This window comes from Hippichthys cyanospilos, chromosome 21 (assembly GCF_059441005.1).
Source record: "Hippichthys cyanospilos isolate Australia breed blue-spotted pipefish chromosome 21, RoL_Hcya_1.0, whole genome shotgun sequence".
Lineage (NCBI taxonomy): Eukaryota > Metazoa > Chordata > Actinopteri > Syngnathiformes > Syngnathidae > Hippichthys > Hippichthys cyanospilos.
In genome coordinates this window covers 9,114,906-9,137,462 of record NC_142389.1, presented here as the reverse complement: position 1 = coordinate 9,137,462, position 22,557 = coordinate 9,114,906, and the positions used below count along the sequence as shown (strand labels likewise).

The window sequence follows — 22,557 nt, the reverse complement described above, 5'->3', positions numbered from 1 at the left end:
GTTAATACTTGAAAATGTCATGTAGGTTCTTTTTACAAAGAAATAAACAAATAAATGGGATTACAACGAAAATTCGCTTTTTAAACACATGTCCACTATCGCCCAGCAACGCCTCAAACTAGCGTGTGCCGCCCATGAGGAACAGCCGTTTGATGACGTCACAAATATGCGGAAGTAGTCCCGTCTACCTGAAACAGGTAAATAAATAGTGACTTGGTTAAACAAAGCGATTATTATTATGATTATTATTATGATTAATATTGTTATTATTATTATTATTATATTTGTATTAATATTGTATTCGATAACAATCAAATTAAAATGAACACTCACTTGTCTGAGTCAACCTGACAGACACGCCCGCCTGAAGTATGACATTGGATAACTCAAAAAAAAAAAAAAAAAGCAAACCAACTTGCCACTTAAGAAGGGTGGTGCCTCTTCTGTGGAGAAGTTTGAAAAGTTTAGGCTACATACCTCAACGAACAGAAAGGTAAGCATTTTCACTGGTTTACTAACTCAAACAGTGTTTTCTTCTCTTTTGTCTATTGAATATTTGTGTGCATTATGTCCATATACACAAATTCATTCCTGTTTCATGGTAATGATCATTAATTAAATAATTCTGAAACTTTGACAAATAATTGTCACCCTGATGTGTTTATTTAACTTTCCGCATATTACACACACAAAAAAATGTTTCTTGATGAAATCTGCTCTCATCCCAGTGTGGCCATGGGGGATGCGGTTAAAGGGAAGAAGGTGTTTGTATTGAAGTGTGCCCAGTGTCATACTGTGGAGGAAGGTGGAAAACACAAAGTGGGGCCAAACCTGTGGGGTCTGTTTGGCAGGAAGACAGGACAGGCGCCGGGCTTTTCTTATACACAGGCAAATATTGACAAAGGTAAACGCAATGGCAAAGTACCTTCACATGCTAGCAAGATACTGTGAAATGAAGATAAACTATTTGCATTTAACAGCATGTTGCTAAACCATTTTTAATACTTTCCTGAATTTTCAATGTAGAGCAATTATTGCATTTGTAAACTGTTGGGTTTTTTTGCTTTTTGAATAGTTGTGTGACTTTTTTCAGACTTGCAGGTCTGAACAAGCAGAGCAGGTCCTCGCAAGGGCTGATAATGCACACCGTGATTACAAACAAGTCAAATAATGCTTGTTCTTGTTTTTCCAGGTATTGTATGGAGTGAAGAGACTCTGATGATCTACCTGGAAAACCCAAAGAAATATATTCCGGGTACCAAGATGATCTTCAGCGGTCTCAAAAAGAAAAGAGAGAGGCAGGATATCATTGCATATTTAAAGGAGGCCACCTCGCCAAAATAGACACTTTAACTACAATATTAAACAACTTCAAATATGTCATTTGTAACATACTTTTGAATGAAACTTTGCAAGGTTACAGAATTTCTCAGGTCTTGGATGCCTGAAAGTTGTTTACTTACAGACTTCAAACTCTTTCAACTTTTCGTTTCTTTGTGCATATACTGTTACGTTAAGACACTTTCTGTTGCTTTCTTTTAAAGTGCTCTCTTCTTTTTTTCCACTTGTTGATGCTGCATGTCCTATCTTTATTTATTTGTTTTCATTTAAACTTTTAAAACGGGAAAGATTTTTGGCAACAAATAAAATGTTCTTTTTAAAATCTGATATGGAGTGGGTTTATTGTCTTTTTTTACTGTATGTGTTGGTACACATTTGACTGACACTGTCAGTGAAGTATTGATTTGTAATAACCAGTATGTGCATTTTATTATATCTAAAAGCAGTTACTTTTACTATGATGACGTCAATGGCGTTTACTTTTAAAGGTATGAGGTACGCTTGTAACACGATCTTAAAAAAACCTCAGATATGCACTTATATGAGTTTTTTTTTTTCTCGGTGCAGCGTGCATGGACTAAATCATCCAGCAGATGGTGCCCTTTCCCATTAGAATACACCATCCGCATAGCAATCGGCCAACCATGCCAGTCGCATCCTCAATGTTGACACTTCAGTCAGGTTTGCAGAGCCGCAAGCCTTGAGCTCTGCCACCAGCGAGCTGTCGGAACCATTCAGCCTACAAGAAAAGTTCGTACTTCTCTTTTTGCAAGGACGAGACGCAAAGAAGCTTGCTCTTCGCTGTATCAAAATTCATTTGCGTTGACAGTGTCTTTTTGGGGTAAGAGACGCCAGGCAGCTGTAGACAGCGTGTCTACCGTTTGCAGTGGACGGTAAGAGAGATTATAGCATTGCGACGTTTTGAGTTTAGTGGAGCATCTGCTCAGGTGGACTCTCAAATTGGCTCTGCATGTGGCAGCCTCTTGCAAAGCCGTTTTGCACCGTTATGGATGCTGTCTGTGTGAGTGAAACCGCATTGCCCAGGTTTGAGGAACTGGGCACATGCTGCATAGCTGCAACACGTTTACGCTTTCGTTATGTCACATGTCACATTGCACGTGCACAACAGTTTGAGAATATAAACCTTAAAACAATGGAAAAGTTTGTATTAATTGAGCAGAAATTGCATGTTTACAAATTGTAGCTGGAAATGTCTGTGAGGAACACCATTGATTGAGCTGCCGTATGTAATTTTCTATGCATATATACAGTATATATATATATATACAGTATATATATATATATATATATATATATATATATACAGTATATATATATATATATATATATATATATATATATATATATATATATATATATATATATATATATATATATATATATATATATATATTATATATATAATGACAATTGCAATCCTATGAAACGATGAGTTCTATTCTATACTATTTTTTCTATTTATTGTTCATATTTATTTAAAACCAAGCCATCGGAGCAACTCTCCCAATTTCATTGTACAGGTATACCTGCTGTACAACGACAATTCTATTCTATTCCAAACTTTGAAGCACAAATACCAAAGAATGAGATAGTAAAATATTTAATTTATTGTGTATTTTGTTTCACTTGGAAAAGTTATCAGATTTCCTGGTGAAAATGTGTCATTTCAATGTGTCAAAATGCAAATTATTGGTTGTAAATGTGCAATTTATGTGTTGTTTATGTGTTTTAAAGGGCAATATACACACTCAGAATGGAGTTATTCACATTTGTAGTGTCTTTCCACATTCTTGTGAGTCCTGCTTGGGCTATGTCCCATCATTCCTTCATGGATAGATTCTTCACATCCCACTCAGGTAGGGACGTTCTAATATCAAGTAAAGTCCTTTATTTAACCCTTGTCCAGTATTTTGTCCAATCATTTAATCTCTAAATCAAAAGCAATATCACATCAACGAGAGAGCATTGAAAGAAGACACCAGGGGGCTGAAATTTCACCCAAATGGTGACAACATGTCAAATTTCAACATCACACAACCACTTAGTTATCACACTACCAGGAGTATGTCATCCCTTGCCTAAAATGGATAGAAATGACCCAAAAATAATCAAAATACCGCGCAAGGGTTAATCTAACGTGTGTCTACCGATGACGAAAATTTCAATGTTTAAGATTACCTTCTGTTAACCCTCCCAGTTGTCAGGTTGCCGGATAGGCCGATGAAATTTGAGCCCTGTTGTCTGACATCTCCACCTCCTCCTCCACTTTTCCCGCCGCCACCACCTCAGCTCTGGAAGCAAAGCGAACCTGTAAAGTGTTACACATGCGCCAACACATTTGCATCAAACGATTTAATGTGACACTTTCTCGTTTGAAGGGCGGTGGCAGCATGTCAGGGCCGGCGGTTTTTAGAGGAGAGGAGCAGCAAAATGAACATCCAGGTTGCCCAGCTGGGCCTCCGGGACCACCAGGGCCCCGTGGCCCAGAGGTGAGAATTTTTTTTTTTCCAAGGTAAATTGAATGCATAGATATGAATATGAATAAATAAATAATAAACCGCATGTCATTTTTCAGGGAGACAGTGGATTACCTGGCATAAGAGGACCAAAAGGGGAAAAGGTGCATTTTCTGGTCTACTCGTACATTACGTGATGCATGTCGCGGTGGTTTTCTATTTAGGACAGCAAAATCTCTCTTTCTTTATCTGTCCTTCTCAGGGAGAAATTGGACGCCCAGGGTCAAAGGTGAGCCACTCCTTGTTTTTCATATATCATCAGCTCATCTCTCCGTGAGCCATCTTGCACACCCTAGGAATAATAACAACTGAATTTCCTCCTCTGACATGGATGGGGCTTTGAAATACTGAAAGGGGCCACAGTTCTTCATCAATGTTACTTGGGTTCTACACTTAACACACGACACACGACAACATTGCTATTTTAACACTTTCACTACTCTTGGGACAATGCTAAAATGCTAATAAAATTATTATTATTATTATTATTATTATTATTATGATCAGTAGTAGTATAAAATACAGATGGGACCAAAATAAACAGGGCCTGTAAACTAATCTATGAAAGTGGCAGTTTTTAACTAATTTTCCAAATATGTTAGACTTATAAACAAATGATATACAGTATGCCATACATTTTTTTTCGACAAAAAAATAAAGGAATCTGTCGTAAAAGAGTTAAATATAGACAGAAAAACATTGTTTTTCAGTTAGTGAAAAATACTTTTTTACTAAAAAAAAGTTCCTATTCAAAGAGAGAACAAAACTGCTAAACGAGAAAGCTAGATTAACACTGCACATCTGTCACGTGAAAAGACATCAACCTGAAGCCTACCAATGGGTGCTCTTGGCGTCAATTGATGTTAAAGTTTTTTTGTGGTTTTTTTGTAATGGGAATAAGCAGCTCTCTTTCGGTCATTAAGGTGGTAAAATAATAAAAAAAGCACTGACCATGGTCAGTCAGAATGCTTGTAATTAGCAAGCAAGTTTATCTTTGGAAAAATGGATGGCAATGAAAGAGTTAAGTGCATGAACTCATTCGTGCATTTTTTTTTTTTTTTACAAAAATCAAATCAAAAGTTTTGATTTTATTATGAGACTTTTTTGTTGTGCATATCATTCCATCTAAGACATATTCCATCAAGTAGTGATTGCTGATATTACAACTTAATATAAAAAAAAATTATATATATATATATATATATATATATATATATATATATATATATATATATATATATATATATATTTTTTTTTTTTTTTTTTTTATGTAACATTAGACCACACAGGAAGTAGCTTCCTCTTATTCCCCACCTTCCTCTCCTCATCTCTATAAATTTTCTTTCGACCTCTTTCACTCCTTTCTACGCTTCCTTGTTTTCTTGGCCTGCATCCATTCTACTACAGTCCCGGTACTGGACTCCAGTCCTGCTGAGCAATCCACTTGTGCGCTTTAATCTCCCAAAGTGCTTTTCACTCTCAGCCAATGATACATCATCCCACACAGAAGCAGGAGCAGCAGGTCCACTGTGTCCCAACAGGCTGCTGTTGGTTTAATGACAAGCATCCAAATGAGAGCACACTGCTCGCATGGCAGCAGCTGTGGGACCCCATACAGGCGTCACATAGATGTTTTGTAATATATTAGAGGCTCCTAGCTGCAGCAACAAAGCGTAATCCACAAACCTCTAGGGTACACTTAGAACTAGCACGCTCATCTGTTGGATTTGATTAAGGAATCACAGAAGGTCAAACTGTTAGTTCCACGCATTTCTCAACCCTATGTTATCATCTGGCAATTTTTTAAAGGGGCGTACTGGAGCGCCTGGTCTTCCGGGGAAACAAGGACTTCCGGGATGGCCTGGTCCACAGGGAACTAGGGTAAGAATTCGTGTGCAGTCTCCTGCCTAATTTGCATTTTTAACTTGGATACATGAGATATACCCAAACCCAATAAGTATTCATGACTTTTAGTGTGAATCACACAAGACACATTGATGACAAAAGATTGAGTTCATTTGCTTGTTTTTAGGGGGAAAAAGGAGACCCAGGCCTCATGGGACTACCAGGATTGAGGGGACCCCCAGGAATGAAGGTGAGCACCACAGTGCTCATTTTGGATTCAATTTGTCATTATGATGACAATTTTTGTTTTGCTATAGGGGATGCCTGGTCACAGGGGAGAGAAGGTAGGTAATATCATTTTTTCACAACTAAATTAACTCCCAAAGACATTTTTAAATTGTTTTTTTTTCCTCAGACATTCAATATAAGGTTAATTTTATTTTCAAGTGTTTATCTAAAGGAGGGTTTAAAAATGGCTGGTACTTAATGAATAAAAATTAAAGTAATCAATTACTTTAGGTAATGATGTAATGATGCAATTGCCTAAGGTAATTTACTTAAGTAATCGAATACTTTGATGACCTAATTAATTAACGTTGAATTACTGAATGTAATTGATTGCATCTCAGTATTTCTTAGTACCAGCCGTTTTAGACCTTATATATATATATATATATATATATATATATATATATATATATATATATATATATAGATAGATAGATAGATAGATAGATAGATAGATAGATAGATAGATAGATAGATAGATAGATAGATAGATAGATAGATAGATAGATAGATCTTTGATTTCTCCTTTTTTGATTATATTTGATATTTTACCAATTTTGAATTTTGTCAAAAGGGGGATAGTGGAAGCCCAGGACTACCAGGATCAAAAGGTGATAAAGTAAGAAAAGTTTTATTCTGCTGAATAGACTAAATTATTGTGTTTTTTTATGTCATTTGACAAGGGAATAATTATTCTCGCTGTCTGTCACTATTTAGGGCATTGCTGGTTTGCCAGGCATGCTGGGTCAGAAGGTAAGATGCCTAAAGCAAATAAAGCAGCTGATTTGACTTAATATTCACCTGTACTGTTTCTTGCTCCTCTCACAGGGTGAACAAGGACCAAAAGGAGAGCCAGGCGTCCATGGCAAAAGGGGACCCACTGGGCGACCTGGCAAAAGAGGCAAACAGGTGAGTCATTATTTGTACAAATACAAATACACTCTCCAACATTTGTTTTTGTTTTTGTTTTTTTTTAGGGGGAAAAGGGACACACAGGAGCTTCAGGACTAATGGGTAAACCTGGACCACCAGGTCCAAATGGCCCCCCTGGTCCACCTGGTCCACCGGCTCCTGGTAACTGTCACGCATCCAGTGGCTCCACATTAGGAACAATGTTTACGTTAATGCACAATTGTGCATCTTGCAGGTGTCTATCTAGCAGGGGAAAAGGGTGAGAAGGGTCTTCCAGGCCCACCTGGACGTTGTGATTGTGACACTTTTCTTGTAGCCAACAACGCTCCTTCTGGAAGCGACCCACATGAGATCCCCAATCAAGTCCCTGCCGTAAAACCACATTAGCATAAAACCGCTCGAAATTTAATTTTGTTTTAACACATCAAACCTTGTTTTTTTTAGATATTTGTGGTGAAAAACGAGGAGGAACTCGGCCGTCTCCATCTGGATCAGGCCATAGCGTTCAGGAAGGATCAAAAGGCACTTTATTTTCGAGATAAAGATGGATGGAAGCCCATACAGGTGAGTCACTTTTGGAGTAAATCTGAATAACACTTGCCATGAACCCCTTGGTGTCAATTTGGGCCGTTCGTCTAAACACGTCTAACCAAAGCATTGAAAAAAACACTAGCAGGCTAAAAATGACTATAGCATGTCAAAACGGGTAGGGTTCAAAATGGCACCATGTGTTTTGTCCTCAATTCTTCCAGAGATGTATTTGATTGCAAAGTTTACATTAGTGACCCATATAACCATGGATACCCACAGTTAATTGACAGCTAATTGAGAATCAATTTCGTGACAATTACTTTTCATCATCAGACACCTAAAATTGTCCGAATCCTTAGATTTTCAGCCTCCCATTAGTAAATATTCTCAAATCTTTATAGTCATCTACGAAAGAGCAGTGATTACCATTGTGTTAATCCGAATAAGATATATTTGTCTGCTTTCATTTAGGAAAGCATCTATTCTTTGATTCATTGGCATGCCAAATCACTAGAATTATTATTGTTACAGTATTTGATAAGGTATTGTAAACCTTTTAGTGTTTGATATGTCCTACAGTATTTGAATGTACCACTTAGCATGAGCGTTAACGCCATATCGCACATCGGCAGCGAAATTGATGAGTGGTTTCTTAGCATTCTTAATCAGTGATAGAATTTGATTTTTTTTTATGGTGGTGTGTTGATGTCGGTAAAGGCGTGATGTGATGGTAATAAAAACAGTCAGGAGGAGGAGTAAAGTTAGCTGGATAGAAACCAATGCTGTGAACTTAAAAAATAAATGCATTCTGCGGCTATTGCTTTGACAAACATGTATTGTTTGGTGTGTTTATTTTTAAATTAGCCTAGATAGCTTAAATGTCACATTGGCGTGTGAAATTATATTGTCGTCTCTTCCTTGGCTGAGTGCATCCTGCTTAGCTACATGAAAGCCGACAATAAGCGGATTTGTTTAATTTTTTTGTATTATATTGATTCTGAAACGTAAATAAGAATGTTAATTCTTTTGAGAATCGACTTTTTTGGCATACTATCAATATTTTATCCAATTTTGTGGCACGTTGAAAAAAATTGTCCTGTTTATGAACTAAGGAATGAAAACAAAAACGCTTTAAAAATCAGATTGGACAGATAAACTCATTCACTGCCATTGACGGGTATGTACGCCAGAGATGTATTTTACTGGGCTAGCTGTGAATGAGTAAATCGATTATTGAAATAATCAGCAGCCCTACCTGCAATTCTTCTTCTCTTTAAGCCCTTCCAGCAATTCCAGTCCACTGAAAAGGTGCCAGACAGAATCGGTGTGTGCGGGGACGGGAAGGTGCAGCCTCAGGATGGAGAAGAGTGTGATGATGGAAACCAAATTGTCACTGATTCTTGTCTGAGTGAGTCATATATGTACACACTGGGAGCTTTTTATTTACAGGATCTCTGTGTGAGCATCCCACAAAAAGCATCATTGATGTTCTTTTCCCAAGCATGCTTTACACTACCTTCCCCTTCCATTAAATTAGCTGCAAAATGCAGTACTGGCACTGACACTTTCCTCTTTCTCTCTTTCCTTTTTGGCTCTGTGCCATTTTGCTGGAACGTTCTGACTCCAGACTGCAAATGGGCTTATTGTGGAGATGGTTATCGACATGAAGGCATGGAAGAGTGCGATGGGAAAGACTTTGGCTATCAGACATGCAAATCCTATCTTCCTGGGTAAGATGACAGATCATTATTATTACTTGTACATGCAGTACATATTTAGCATTAACACATTCAATCCCAATGACAGATTTTTAAGTGTTTCAGTCCAAATATTCAATCCAAGGTACTTATTTACATCTCTTTCCATTTTTTCTTTCACTAAAGTAAGGTGAAAAATGGCTGGTACTCAATGAATTAACCGCTAATCAATTATTTTAGATAACTAAATATTACAGTAATTGCTTACTTTAAGTAACTAAGTACTATGTACTGTAATTAATTACTAAAGTAAATGATTGTTTTAAATAATTAGGTACTAAAATAATCAATAACTTAACGTAATCAAATTATTTTGGTTGTATAGGGCTTAATTATTATATGATAACGCCTTAAAGTAATTACTTACTTTAGTTATTTTAGTATATAAATTATTTACTTTAACACAGGTGTCAAACTCCAGTCTTCGAGTATCCTGCATGTTTTCAAGCTCTCTCTCTCAAACACACCAGATTCAAATGATTTGGATCATTTTTTCAAGCTCCTGTAGAGCTTGCTAATAAGCTAATCATTTGAATCAGGTGTGTTAGGCAGAGAAAACTGGAAAACATGCAGGATTCCAAGGACTGGAGTTTAACACCTATGCTTTAGTACTTAATTATGTATACAATTACAAGTAACTTAGTACTTAGCTCATTTTGTAACAGCCATTTTTAGACCCTCTGTTAGCCAAACACGAGAAAAAAAGGAAAAAAGCTAATCAAGTTACCAAGTTCACTTTTTTTTTTTTTTTTTTGTAATCTTACTGTTTAGTGCAGGGGTGGCCAAGTTCGGACCTCAAGAGCCACAATCCAGACTGTTTTCAATGTATCTCTTCAACCAACACACCTGAGTCAAATCAGCGTCGTTATCAGGATTGTGCAAAGCATGCTGATGAGCTAATCATTTGAATCAGGTGTGTTAGTTGAAGAGACACAATGAAAACAGGCTGGATTGTGGCTCTTGAGGACCGAACTTGGCCACCCCTGCTTTAGTGGCATTCACGAGTTACCTCATTAACATCCTCCTCTGTGTCTCCTCCAGATCCTTCGGCCAGCTCAGATGCACCGAAGTCTGCGTCATCGACTCCACCGGCTGCAAATACTTCACCTGAATAGATCGCAAGGTGCAAAAGTGTGCAATATCATTCTAGAGGGATGCCACCTCAGATTTGGAAGTCTCATCTCATGTCTCTGAATATTACTTGCTGGACTGAGAGAGCACTAACAGGACTCTGTGCCATGAGATGAAGAATGGGAGTCAGCTTTTGGATCAGCTGTTGATTATTTTGTTGGCCTCAGGGATCTGCTTCTCGCTAAATATGCTATGAAGGAAAACAAATGATTGTATGGAATGACTTGCTGACTGTTATTATAGACATAAGCTGATATGAGCTTCTTTTATAACAAGAGAAAGCACCTTAGTTACCGTAGTATGCAGAATGCTTTAAACATGTGCAATATATTTATAATTGTAAGGTGAAATGCTGTGTTATTTGCATGGGAATGTGTTTACCCAGAGCTGTAAATAGAGTAGCCTGATAATCGTTTCAAATGAATGATAAATATTTGATGATAACGACAAAGAGCAATGCAGTAGCATGACAAAAACTGTCAGGAAAAAAAAGGCGTGCACATGATCATTTAGGCCGATACTGTTCATTTCCATGCGCGTATTTACCCGCACAGCTTTGACCTGAATCAGAAGCGTCCTTATAATAATTGTCAAAGCAAATCAAAATGTGACCTAGAGAGCTTTTCAAAACGTTGAACCATTAACAGCCTGTATGACATTAATAAATGGACAATTCATCCATAATCAATGCTTTAGATAAAAGATCAAATGTATTATTTTTACTGTTTTGCAGGTGCATCTTTGTCATGGCGCTGTTTGACCTCTGAATTTTGATTCTTAGTCATTCTTATGATGTTTTCATTGTTTTGAGATTACCCCCATGACCCATCAAAATTTTAAAAATAACAACGGTGGCATTGTATTACAATGAAGTTAAAGACAAAATGCCCTTCAAACGAGTAGATACGGTATGTTCACGCAAAGTAGAAAACTTGCATATCAAAAAACAAGCATATCATTAAGTTAATAAATTCTAATAAGTATTCAGAGATTTTATTGTTACGTGTATAGAAGTATACGACACAGTGAAATTCTTATTCTGTTCACTTCCCGAGCAGACTGCATTTCATAACTGAGCAAATAATAATTAAATGTTAGGAAAAACAATCCTGCCTTGTTATTTCCTCCAACTATTTGTTTTAAATGAGGATTGGCGAATTACTGTAAATCGTATAAGTGCAACAGAGAAACATAGCAAGAGAGCCTTCTGTGGGTTCAATTTAATTTCTGTTACGTCGTAGAATTTCACGGTTGGCTCGAATTGAAATGGCCGTAAAATAATAGAAAATAATTTAAACCATTGCATTACCGGCAAACTTTGGTGGTCAAAAGATGATTTCCGCCAAGGGTGGGTGCAGTACCACATGCCCGCAGCAGAGAGCGCACTTTCTGCAGATACCATTGAAGTTAGCTAATGGTCACAAAGTTTGTGATTTTCTGTTCAATAAAGTGTTAAAAAAAAAACATGCGTGTGGCGTCATTATATGTAATTTGAAGCAACATAAACGGCAAATGAAGTTTGAAGGGGCACTTCTCTGTGGGCGGAGTTTGTGAGAAAGCAACCAATTAGACGCGCACTTTCTGCAACAGAATTTAACCATGGAACTTCACTGCCACGTCGATTCGCAAGCCTGCCTGGCAGCGTATCGACGTTCCATCTCGCGTTATTCCACACCGGCGTCTCCCCCTGCCAAGAGGCCATGCAGCTGCCGGTCCTGTGCTGCTTCTGCTCCTCCCTGCTGGCCGCCGTCTGCGGCGGATTTCTGCCAGAAGCGGAGGTCAAGATCGAAGTCCTGCACAAACCTTTCCTGTGTCATCGCAAAACCAAGTATGGAGACATGCTGCTGGTGCATCATCAAGGCTACTTTGAGAATGGAACCATGTTTCATGACAGGTAGGGATGGTCAGAAAAAGTAACCATGCAATTCTAAACGAAATCGACCACAAATTTTATTGTGGTACGGAACAGTGAATGATTGTCTTTTTTTTTTTTGGATGTGTGTGTGTCTGCAGTCGTGGGGATCCTACTCAGGGTGACAAACAAGCAATGTGGTTCACTTTGGGCATCAGGGAAGTGATCAAGGGCTGGGATCAAGGTCTGCAGAAGATGTGTGCAGGAGAAAAAAGAAAATTGATTATACCTCCAGCTTTAGCCTTTGGGAAAGATGGAAAAGGTACTACTGTCAAAGCCTTTTAGCATATGTAGCCAACACCTTCTTTTTTGGCATGTTTGTATCTTGCATGTAAATCTTTACTGTTCTGAACAGCTCCTTAGGACTCCGATACCGATTGAAGTGTTCAGCAAGTATTTATTTAATACTGTGGAGCATGTAAACAATGCTAAGCCTTGGTAAGATCACTAAACAATAACAATATATTATAAACACACAGAAAAAGCCATTGATGACATTTCTTCAAATTAATCCTTAATAACCCTCAAGTGATGTCAAGCTTGTTGTTTGAATCGCTCAATATTAGTCTTTGTCCATTCTTAGGAAAAATCCCTCCTGAAAGCACCTTGACCTTCGTCATCGAGTTGCTTGATATCAGAAACGGGCCAAGGTCGCACGAGTCATTCCAGGAGATGGACCTCAATGACGACTGGAAGCTTTCCAAGTCTGAGGTGAGGACATTCGACCTTTCAAAACAAACGTGCAAGTTCGTCCCAACAAGATGCAGATTTTAAAAGTATAATGAACCTCTGAAACATTTCAGTCTAATTCAGTCTAAAAACCCTTTCTGCCTTGACAAGAGATATAATGCTTAATTTTTATGACACTTTAGTAGTCACTAAATCCTAATATTGCATTACTAGTAATTTTTTTCACATTAACTACCACTTTAAAAATACTAAACTGTAAGTAATGTAACGGCAAAAGTGAGCATGATTCATACATAGCAACGTAGTAACTACGTGTTAAAATCCTAAAATATTTTTATATTATTGTAGGCCACTGTAATCTAATACACAACTTGAACATTAGCACCACGCCTGAATATAGAAACAGTTAAAAAAAACATTGTACATTATTCAGATAAAAATATTTAACATAAATTTGTTTCATCTGTTGTAAATACAGTACAGGTATTTCTAGGTTAATTATTTTACATACCACAAGAGGGAGACTGTAAATTACTAGTCATGGGACTCGTAACTTTAGATTAAAATCTCCAATGATGCTGAAAGTTTAGCAAAATATGAGAAATAGTTCTCATTACAATGGAGGATAGTACTAACGATAATAATAATAATGATAAAACGTAGTCAAATCAAAGTGAGGATCATATTGTTATCTCAAATCTGAAATTTTAGATGTAGCTCTTTTATTGGCGTACCAAATAAAGTGTATGTTGATTTTTATGGACTTTTTTTTTGAGACGCCTGTGCCTTTTTTGCTTGTTTGTTTTGACAGGTAAAACAATACTTGAAGAAGGAGTTCGAACGTAACGGCTACCCTCCAAACGACACCTTGCATGAGAACATGGCCGAAGATATTTTTGCCAAGGAAGATGAAAATAAAGACGGTTTCATATCCTCCAAGGAGTTTACTTACAAGTTTAAACACGATGAACTTTAAACACAAAACTTGCCCTGTCACTTTTATACATTTTCTCTGTCCTTTTCCTTCATTTTTGGTGCAATGAAAATTCTCAGGTTACCTGTGAGTTTGTTAGGTGCGTGGCATTGAGATCAATTGTTTGTGAATGAATCTACAGTTTTTGTGTAGTGATCTTTCACAAACGCTATCTTTGCTCTGATTGGCCTATATGAAATAGCAAATGTGATTCGAACGTTTGTATGCATTAGTGAATGAATGAGACAAAATTGAATGATATCTGTTCTTTATTTTTTTATTTTCTATTAAGCATAGCGTGTCTTACTTTCAATAACAATGCGATTGTTCGAGGCTTGGAAAAGTGATTTTATCACGATTGGCCAACAGATGGCACTGTTGTCACAAGTTTGTCAGTACATCTGTAAGAAGCGATCTAATATCAATCACATGTACAAAAATGCACTTGAGTAGTTACAATAAAAGTTGACTGATGGTACAGGATTAAAAAAACTACTTCTATATTATCAATTCTACAGAAAACTGACTGGAAAGCCATCTTGAAAGACTGCTGTACAACCATATAGCTGTTAGCTGAGTTAAAATTGGATGACAATATTAAAATAGCTTAAAATGTCTCCAGATCATCCTTACTTATTTTGTGTTCAGTAAAATTCTCAGTTTCAAACAAACCTTGTCCAAAAATAGCCCCTGGAAGAAACTCACCAGAGACTGCATGTATGTGCTTATGAGGATGAGTAGGGCGAGCCCTCCTCTCACTCACATTCAAAACATTCCACTCCAGAAAAGGTCAGAGGTCACATACTGTAGTACAAGGCGTAACTAACACACAAACACGATGCCTGCCTCCGAACCAAAAGCCTGTGAGTTGTTATTGTGGGTTTCCTAACCTCAATATCCAGGAATTGTGTGGGATGAATCTCATCTAAGGTGTGACTTGAGCCCATGGGGGGCGGGGTTTACTGTTAAGAGAAGACGAGGGCAAGAAGAAAACATCACATACTGAAAACTGGGAGACTAATAATAAAGCTCGGGATTGTCTTTGCTACCGTACCTCTGTTTTCTTTGCTTGGGTAGATGCGAGGGAAAGGCTTGAATTCATCCGGAGGAGGAAAATCTTCTATTGGGTGGAACTGGAATTTGGACTCAAAGTCATCTGGATGGAGTAAAGATGCAAATAATACATTCAATTTTTTTGTCATTAAATGTTCGGAAGGTTGTTTGAAGGTTGCACGTGGGTTGAAGTTAATGAATATAACAACTCATCATTTTTTATTTTCTATACTTATGAATTTTGAGTCGCCGAAAAATCATTTGTGATTGCGATTAGCATTAGCATTAGCGCCTTAACAATGACGTTTAAGGTCAACAAACTCCAACTACCAAGTATGGCCCTTCATTTTGGAAAGCTCCATCTGCTAATATTGTTTTTAATGAAGCCCAATACTATCAGTAGGTGGTTTTAAGCACGCAATTAGCATCAGTTGTTTGGCCACTAGGTGGCGTACCAAGGCAAGCAATGGAGAGTGTGTCAAGACGGTCGTTGCATACGTTTTTTTTTCCTTCTGAAGCACTGCTGTATAATACCTTTTGCAAGTGGCGCATAATTAAACAATTTTGTCACTCTTGTTTTTAGTAAGAAATTATCTCAAATTTGAGATAGTCTTTGTTTTTTTGGGTAGCCTTTCTCCCTGGCCGCCACTGCAACACTGCATATGTACAAGAAAACAGTGGTGTAAACATTTTGACAGAGCTTTGAAGAGGCTATTTTTAAAGTCAACACCCGACTTAGTCAACTTTTTCCTTGGACCGAATTGTTTTTTAGTTATTATTTATAGTTAAATTATTTAGTTTTGACTTTTTAAATCAAATTGTAGGTTTAGTTACTTTTGAAAGCACTTTAGATGTTATTCTTTTTTTTTGGAAAATGCTACCTTTCAGTTGTTTTAAATTGTTTTAGCTTTTTTTTTTTTAATGAATGCAGTATCTGTCAAGTGCAAAATTTAAAAGTCACCAATTACTATATAATAAACAAATTGCAGTTCTTAATTGATTGCTCTTTAATTGATTTGTAAACATTGATTGATTACAAATGTACAGCAATACGAAAATAAATTCATTTAAAATGAATTCTTGAATAAACACATGAAAACATAGGGCCTTTTCACTATAAATGATGATTTTAGTCAGCTTGTTTTTTCTTAAAAGCATTTTAGTTTTGACTTTATTTTGTTTTATTTTCAATTTTTACATTCGTCATCTACTTTTCATTGAAAATAATCATATGCCCTATCCTGATACAAATGTCCCTTGCCATTCACTCACCCAGACTGTGCAGGTGTCCATTCCTGACAGTGGAAGGGAGCAGGGGAGGCGGCGGCGGAGGGGGAGGAATGCGGCTGGACAACTCAGTGGAGGGGGAACGTGCCGGAGGAGCTGGAGGAGGAGCCAAACGACTGGCACCTGCTCACACGGCGGTTAGAACAGAAGAGTAAGCGGTGTGTCAGAAACGTGATCTTTAACATGAAAAATGCATTTCAATTGGATATGTGTCTACTTGGTCATGTAACAAGAGCACGTCAGCGCCTGTGTACAAAAAATGGTGGGCTTCTTCATCAAAACACATTGGAATTTGAAGGTCTTTTCAAACTTTTGACCGGTAATGTAAGTAATAATTTCTTGGTAAATTATGGACCAACCAGCGCTTCTGGGCACTGCAGGCGGCCGTCTGGTTGGGGCGTTGCAGGGGTACGACGGCGGTAGAAATCGTAAGGCCGGCGATGGCACCGCGGGAATTCTGGGCGGGGGCGGTGGGAGAGTAGATATGCAGCTCGGGGTGTAAGAGCTTGGGAGAGGGGGAGGTGGTGGTGGGGGCGGGGGTCCGAGAGGGGCAGAGTCACGCAGGACGGGAAACCTTGCAGGTTCTGAGTGGACGACAGGGGGCGCTGGAGGGTAGAAGGACCATGAGGAGCGGTCCCGAGGGAGAGAGGGAGGGTTGTAAGTTGGAGGGGGAGGAGTCAAAGATGGGGCGTTGCTGGTCTGTTGATAGTGCTGGATGGGCAGCCAGGTGGGCTTGGTGACTTGAGATGGGGGCGGAGGGGGAGGGGGTGGGCAGGAGGGCGGAGGCTTGCTGGCAGGGCGGTCCTGGAAGGCTTGAGGCGGGGGCGGCGGAGGAGGAGCCGAAGGCGGAGCTGGTGGTGTTGGCTGAGAGGGCGTGGCCACGGGGAGTTGGAAAAGATGCTTGCTGCAGTGAGTCGGCGAGGGCGGGGCAGAGGAGGAGGCGAGCGGACGGGGGCCGACGCCTCCCAGGGGGCCGATCAAGTCTGCAAAAGTGGGCGTGTTCCAAAGAGGCTTGAGAGAGGCTGAGGAGCTCGAGCGGGACACTTGAACACAGACACACACACACACACACACACACAATAGTCTTTTAAACAGACAAATTCAAAATGGGCCAATACATCATGACTGCATAAGCGTATCGTTGTGAAAAATTAAATAAGCAAAATTGTGATTTTTTTCCCCCCTAAATATTGTTATTTGATGTATGATGATTAATCGCTATAAATGACATTTCTCGACTTCTATCTTCTATGAGGCCAGTTAATGCTTTACACCCAAAAAATATATTTTCACATTTTAGACCAAGAGTATAGACAGTCACTAACACGTACTAAATATTTGCAATTGTTTGGCTATAGTAATTGAATAATTAAATACTAATTGAATACTTCAAGTAGTTATTTACTTAAGGAACCAAAGCATTCAGTTAAGATATTTAAGTATTAAAGTAATAAATAAACTTAGGTAGAAGGCACTCAAGTAATAAATTACTTAGTTAATATAGTAATTGATAATGGTTACTTTAATGTATAAATTAATTGATTACCTTGGCATATACATATATATATATATATATATATATATATATATATATATATATATATATATATATATATATATATATATATATACATATATATATACACATATATATTAAATTGAGCCCATTGAAGCTTCCGATTGAATTGGATCTGGACTCTTAAAAACGTAAAAAGATGTCTTTGGAGTTGAAAGAGATACTGCACCTGATGAATTAGATGGAAGCATAAGTGCAGATTTGATTTGAATGCAACAGAAGACAAGATTAATCACTGTTGACATGCTGAATTTCCATGTAACAATAAGATATCCAAACAATTATTCAATCATCCAAAAAAAAAATACTGATCACTTTGATAATGGATTAGTTGCTGATTAATCCATTCATCTCTGCACCTCTAGTTTGATTCTTGATTCTTCTGCAAAATGTAACTGTTGAAAAACATTTAAAACTGTCTTTTCAAGGTTGGTCTTGAGGTTGGCAACAAATTAACCATTTCTACCAACCTGGCGTCTTGCCTGCAGAGTCTCGATGCCCTATCGGCCTGAGGGTGGGAAAGCCCCCCGCAAACAGCCCACCTAAGGACGGCCCCATGGGTGTCGCACCTCCACATGGACCCTGAGCAACAGCAACATTGCTGGACACATCTCCACTGGAAGCCTTGGGCTCTGGGGCGGCAAAATACATGCAATGCCTCGTTTGACATAATAATATGATCATCCAAACCGAATAAAATGATCTAAGATATAAAATCATCTTTTTTTTAATACAAGTCTTGTGCAAGATCTCATTTCATTGCTTACATGTACCTGGGTGTATTTACTGAAGCTATGTAAACTATTGTATTTCTAGCAATGTGGAACCAGTCCAAAAAAAAACAAAAAAAAAAACACACATATGGATACAACCTAGCACAACGTGAGTTTGCGTTGTTGTTTTCGCCATTGATATCATTTCCTATTACACTTGCATCCTTATCTACAGTCTTGTGGCATTCCTTCCTGAAGTGGACACTTGAGTGTGTATGTGCATGTCTATGCTGGAATATGGCCAAAGAAATACGCAGGCACCTCATGAAGCACACACACAAAAGCTTAAGAGTGAATGATACATCATTTCAATCTGTCAAAACATATATTAACTCAGTCACTGCCATTGACGGCTATAAACGTCCAAAATCTATTTTCACAGGGTTGTAAATGAGATTGACAGCTAAAACTTAAATAAAAATGCATTTCAGCGGGGTTGGCAGAGCTTCAGATATCACTGATGCTATTTTGGTAGGTGCATATATTTTAAGTTCTTACTGTCCACAACAGGGGCACTGCGGTCATTGACCTGCGTAACTTTCTTGAGTCTGGTTCCTTTCTGGATGTCGGCTAACAGAGCGCTCCTGCCACTTCCTCCACTTGATTGGATCTTAGGAGCCTCTGCTGGAAACTGTCACACAGACAAATAAATTGTATTATTACCGTACTTTTCCGACGAAAAAAAAAAAAAAAATCCAGCAAAAACACATTCTTTTTCACCAATAAGCCGCACTGGACTATAAGCCGCATATCGTAACATGAGAATTCTAAGTAGAAAGATGGTATGTGAATTTTTTTTTTTCATTTTTTTATTGCCTCTATATTTTTATTGCCTCTATATTTAGCACTATTATATTTATAGAAAATGAATGGATATATATATATATATATATATATATATATATATATATATATAAATAATTTTTTTTAATACTAGATTTTTTTAAACTCTTTTTGAGCACAGCCAATGATTTACATCTTTTCAGTTCTATTTTAATAATTTTTCCATAAAGTGATACCTTGTACAGTTACAAACATTTTCTTTACTGGGAAATTGTCTCCTGTTGGCTAACAAAAAAAAAAAAAATTCTGGATAAGCCACACTGGACTATGAGCTGCAGGGCTCAAAACATGAGAAAAAAATATAGTCTGCAAAATACGGTATTTGCATTTAGGGAGCTGAGTTTGAAGTGACGGATCATGCAAGATAGCAAATTATAAGTCCTCACCTAGACTTGTGACTACAATTCAGTTGCCATGTGGATACTGTGCTCCTGCTTAGGAAACCTAACGCTGGGCCTCAATAAATAATGCAAACAACCCCCAGGTGTTAAGCCAAGAAAGAAGGACAAACATCTACAATCCAAAAAATTCTTGAAAGATACTTTCTTACCGGTGGAGGTACAGCGCTGAGGGGCGGCGGGGGAGGTGGTGGCGGAGGGGGCGCCAAGGGAGGAGGAGGTGGCGGTGGTATGGGCATATTTCAAGGCCCCAACTATACCTGTAAAAAAAAAAAAATGTCACCAGAAGCTGCTACTGTGCACTCGAAGCACTTTAGTCGACCTCTCGCCCCATTCTCTGAACAGGAAGCTCTTTCAGCAGCGCAAAACAGGAAACAGAAAGCTCTCCATCCTCTCTGGAGTAGTTCAAAACACTCCGCCTCACCCGCCCCTTCTCGACCTGACTTCCCACAATGCCCCGTGGCGTGAGTCGGGAGAGGAACAATGGTGCGAGTTGTCTGAGAGGTAATGGACTCCCATCCTTCAACGCCTTCCAGATATGCACTGCTGTTTTGAGCTGTAATTAAGAAACTCAAAGGATACTCCACAGGAAAATGACTCGTGTATTTTCCATAGCACTCAGTTTTTATGAAAAAGATTTAAAATCACAATTTAACAATGACTGCTCTGACTTATGTGTCAGGAATTTGAACATCCCTGGTAATTTAATAAAGCTGCTTATGTCTAGATTTGCAGTCCTGTTTAAACACGATGCTGCAAAAATAATGGGACACCCTTAAGTTTAAGTAGAATTTCAATATTTCAGCTTACATTTTGGCAAATATGTTTAATTGTAGACAACTGTTCTTAAATATCTGACATCCCTGAGATAAACAAGAACAGTGACTCTGAGCCAGGCACTCACTAAGCAACTGGCAGGCAGTTCCTCCGTTACTATTTCTATCACCATAAGTGTGTCAGTCATGTGTGTGACACTGCCAGTGAGGACTTTTAAACAGGCCAAGTTGACCACTGGCTGTCAATCGGGTGGAAGACACCACATACGGCCATTGAGTTCCTCCTATTAAAAAAGAAATTATTATTTTGATAAATCAAGCGGATGATGCGGTCACATCACATAATTAGAATGTAAACAAAAGGATTCCGTAAGCTTGGCAGAATCACTCTCAGTTTTAAAGTAATTTCAACCGCCTAACATCTGATCATATACAAAAGCATGATCTTTCTAAAGTCGTTTTTTACACAGCTGTTGAAGTATCAATATGCAAGCGTACCCAATGTCGTAAATGGAGAATTGGTTACATTTGCCAGTGCTTCTAAAAGTTGTGTTTTTGTTGCGAAAGCTCTAAAATAAACACAAATGGGCAAAGTGAAACAGTATCTTAAAAAACGACAAACTTGGGCCTACCTTCACAGAGTCAGAAGTCCACCTGCTCGCTTTGACAAATTCCTCAGTTTGAAGTCGAGCAGCAAACTGACCTCATGGCTTTATTTTTAACCCAACTGGTCGGCTGTCTGTCATTAACCCAAAACCACCTCCGAAAATTTTCAAAAAGTTAGATGAAGATGTAAGTTTCTTCTTTTTTAATGTTCACTGTCCTGATGCTGTCCTGTGCACATGAACAGTGGACTATTGATTCATGCAGTTTTTTTTTCTAACGCTGTGTACCGTGCAGAAGATAGCGTTGCACTGCAAAAGGGGGCAGGTCACTACACAACTGGGAAGAAATACTGGGAGGGGAAAACTGCAACGGTTTTCGCATTGGCATTTAAAAAAAAATCTCGCCTAAATTAACACACAAATTCACCTCCACGGCAGTTGAACACAAAGGTTTTACACTTTTGAATGAATGACAACAGGTAGGTATTTATAAGGGAGAGTACCGGTATTTGTAGCTTCTGCCCTCTAGTGGAGTATTCCCAGAACTGATTTTTAAACAAACAAACAAAAAAACACGCCTACGTAACCAACGAGTCTGTCGTTTTTATTATTATGAAGATATTTTTAGATTAAGTATTTTAAAAACACTTTCTTGGAAGCACTTTTACATCAGAAATATTGTATTAGATTGTATATACTGTATGGGTAAATACAGTATGACGTTATGACATTTAGACCTGAACGTGTTATCAGAAATGTATTTTACACTGTGTCTGTATATGATTTATAAATGTGTATGTGATAGAAGTTGTGTTTGTCATTGTTGTGTCTTCTGTTTTTATGTACGGACAACAGATGAGAAGTAGTGACTCGCTAAATCTGGTGCCTCCATATTTTGCATTGTGAACAAAGTCACTGCACGCTGTCCATGAAATAAAATCAATTACAAATTACAAAATGATAAATATATCCATTAAAAAGAACATTCGCGTGCATGTTTGTTTAAATGTGTTTTGTTTCTTTCATTTAAAACGTGTTTTCTTTTTCTTAAATAGGATTAAAGTAGGATTACACGCATAAGGAAAAGTTTCAGAAACTTTTAAATAATTTACACATGACACCGGGTCAAATTGACCCAGGATGATAATACTCTTCCAGTGAAAAAAAAAAAAGTAAGACATGAATAAATTAAGTATCGCATTTGTTACTTTTTGACTGGGGGTGCAATTTAAAAAAAAAAGTTTCTGTCACTTTTGGAAACACGCACTTCCGGGTCAGATTGGGACGTCATTGCATTGATTGGACTATACCAGGATCATTATTGCTTTT

General features: G+C 38.0%; 4 protein-coding genes and 1 long non-coding RNA gene across 5 annotated transcripts; 4 read left to right on the top strand and 1 right to left on the bottom strand.

Moving 5' to 3' along the window:
• Nucleotides 1-368: 368 nt before the first annotated feature.
• LOC148406522 (cytochrome c iso-1/iso-2-like) lies at nucleotides 369-1,668 on the top strand. The gene is made up of 3 exons (XM_088404591.1): nucleotides 369-493; nucleotides 729-904; nucleotides 1,193-1,668. The coding sequence occupies exons 1-3, from the start codon at nucleotides 372-374 to the stop codon at nucleotides 1,342-1,344; spliced, it is 450 nt and encodes a 149-aa protein (XP_088260717.1). The 5' UTR covers nucleotides 369-371; the 3' UTR covers nucleotides 1,345-1,668.
• Nucleotides 1,669-1,992: 324 nt separating this feature from the next.
• LOC148406521 (uncharacterized) lies at nucleotides 1,993-11,743 on the top strand. Its single transcript, XM_088404850.1, has 18 exons — nucleotides 1,993-2,234; nucleotides 3,097-3,218; nucleotides 3,560-3,672; nucleotides 3,741-3,851; nucleotides 3,938-3,982; nucleotides 4,081-4,107; nucleotides 5,688-5,759; nucleotides 5,911-5,973; nucleotides 6,041-6,067; nucleotides 6,586-6,630; nucleotides 6,729-6,764; nucleotides 6,840-6,920; nucleotides 6,989-7,085; nucleotides 7,159-7,295; nucleotides 7,368-7,487; nucleotides 8,733-8,862; nucleotides 9,082-9,184; nucleotides 10,253-11,743. Exons 2-18 carry the CDS (start codon nucleotides 3,116-3,118, stop codon nucleotides 10,320-10,322), a joined length of 1,380 nt encoding a protein of 459 aa, XP_088260976.1. The 5' UTR covers nucleotides 1,993-2,234; nucleotides 3,097-3,115; the 3' UTR covers nucleotides 10,323-11,743.
• A 234-nt stretch (nucleotides 11,744-11,977) lies between these two features.
• On the top strand, nucleotides 11,978-14,499 carry LOC148406520 (peptidyl-prolyl cis-trans isomerase FKBP14-like). Its single transcript, XM_088405678.1, has 4 exons — nucleotides 11,978-12,236; nucleotides 12,356-12,516; nucleotides 12,838-12,965; nucleotides 13,756-14,499. The coding sequence occupies exons 1-4, from the start codon at nucleotides 12,043-12,045 to the stop codon at nucleotides 13,918-13,920; spliced, it is 648 nt and encodes a 215-aa protein (XP_088261804.1). The 5' UTR covers nucleotides 11,978-12,042; the 3' UTR covers nucleotides 13,921-14,499.
• On the bottom strand, nucleotides 14,175-21,525 carry wipf3 (WAS/WASL interacting protein family member 3). The gene is made up of 8 exons (XM_088405677.1): nucleotides 21,256-21,525; nucleotides 20,000-20,107; nucleotides 19,105-19,237; nucleotides 18,304-18,465; nucleotides 16,617-17,300; nucleotides 16,243-16,380; nucleotides 14,972-15,073; nucleotides 14,175-14,879 (listed from the first exon to the last, which is right to left on the bottom strand). The coding sequence occupies exons 2-8, from the start codon at nucleotides 20,084-20,086 to the stop codon at nucleotides 14,839-14,841; spliced, it is 1,347 nt and encodes a 448-aa protein (XP_088261803.1). The 5' UTR covers nucleotides 20,087-20,107; nucleotides 21,256-21,525; the 3' UTR covers nucleotides 14,175-14,838.
• On the top strand, nucleotides 16,380-18,549 carry LOC148406519 (uncharacterized). The gene is made up of 2 exons (XR_015864070.1): nucleotides 16,380-16,519; nucleotides 18,322-18,549. It is a non-coding gene; the product is annotated as an uncharacterized LOC148406519 (long non-coding RNA).
• Nucleotides 21,526-22,557: the final 1,032 nt, after the last annotated feature.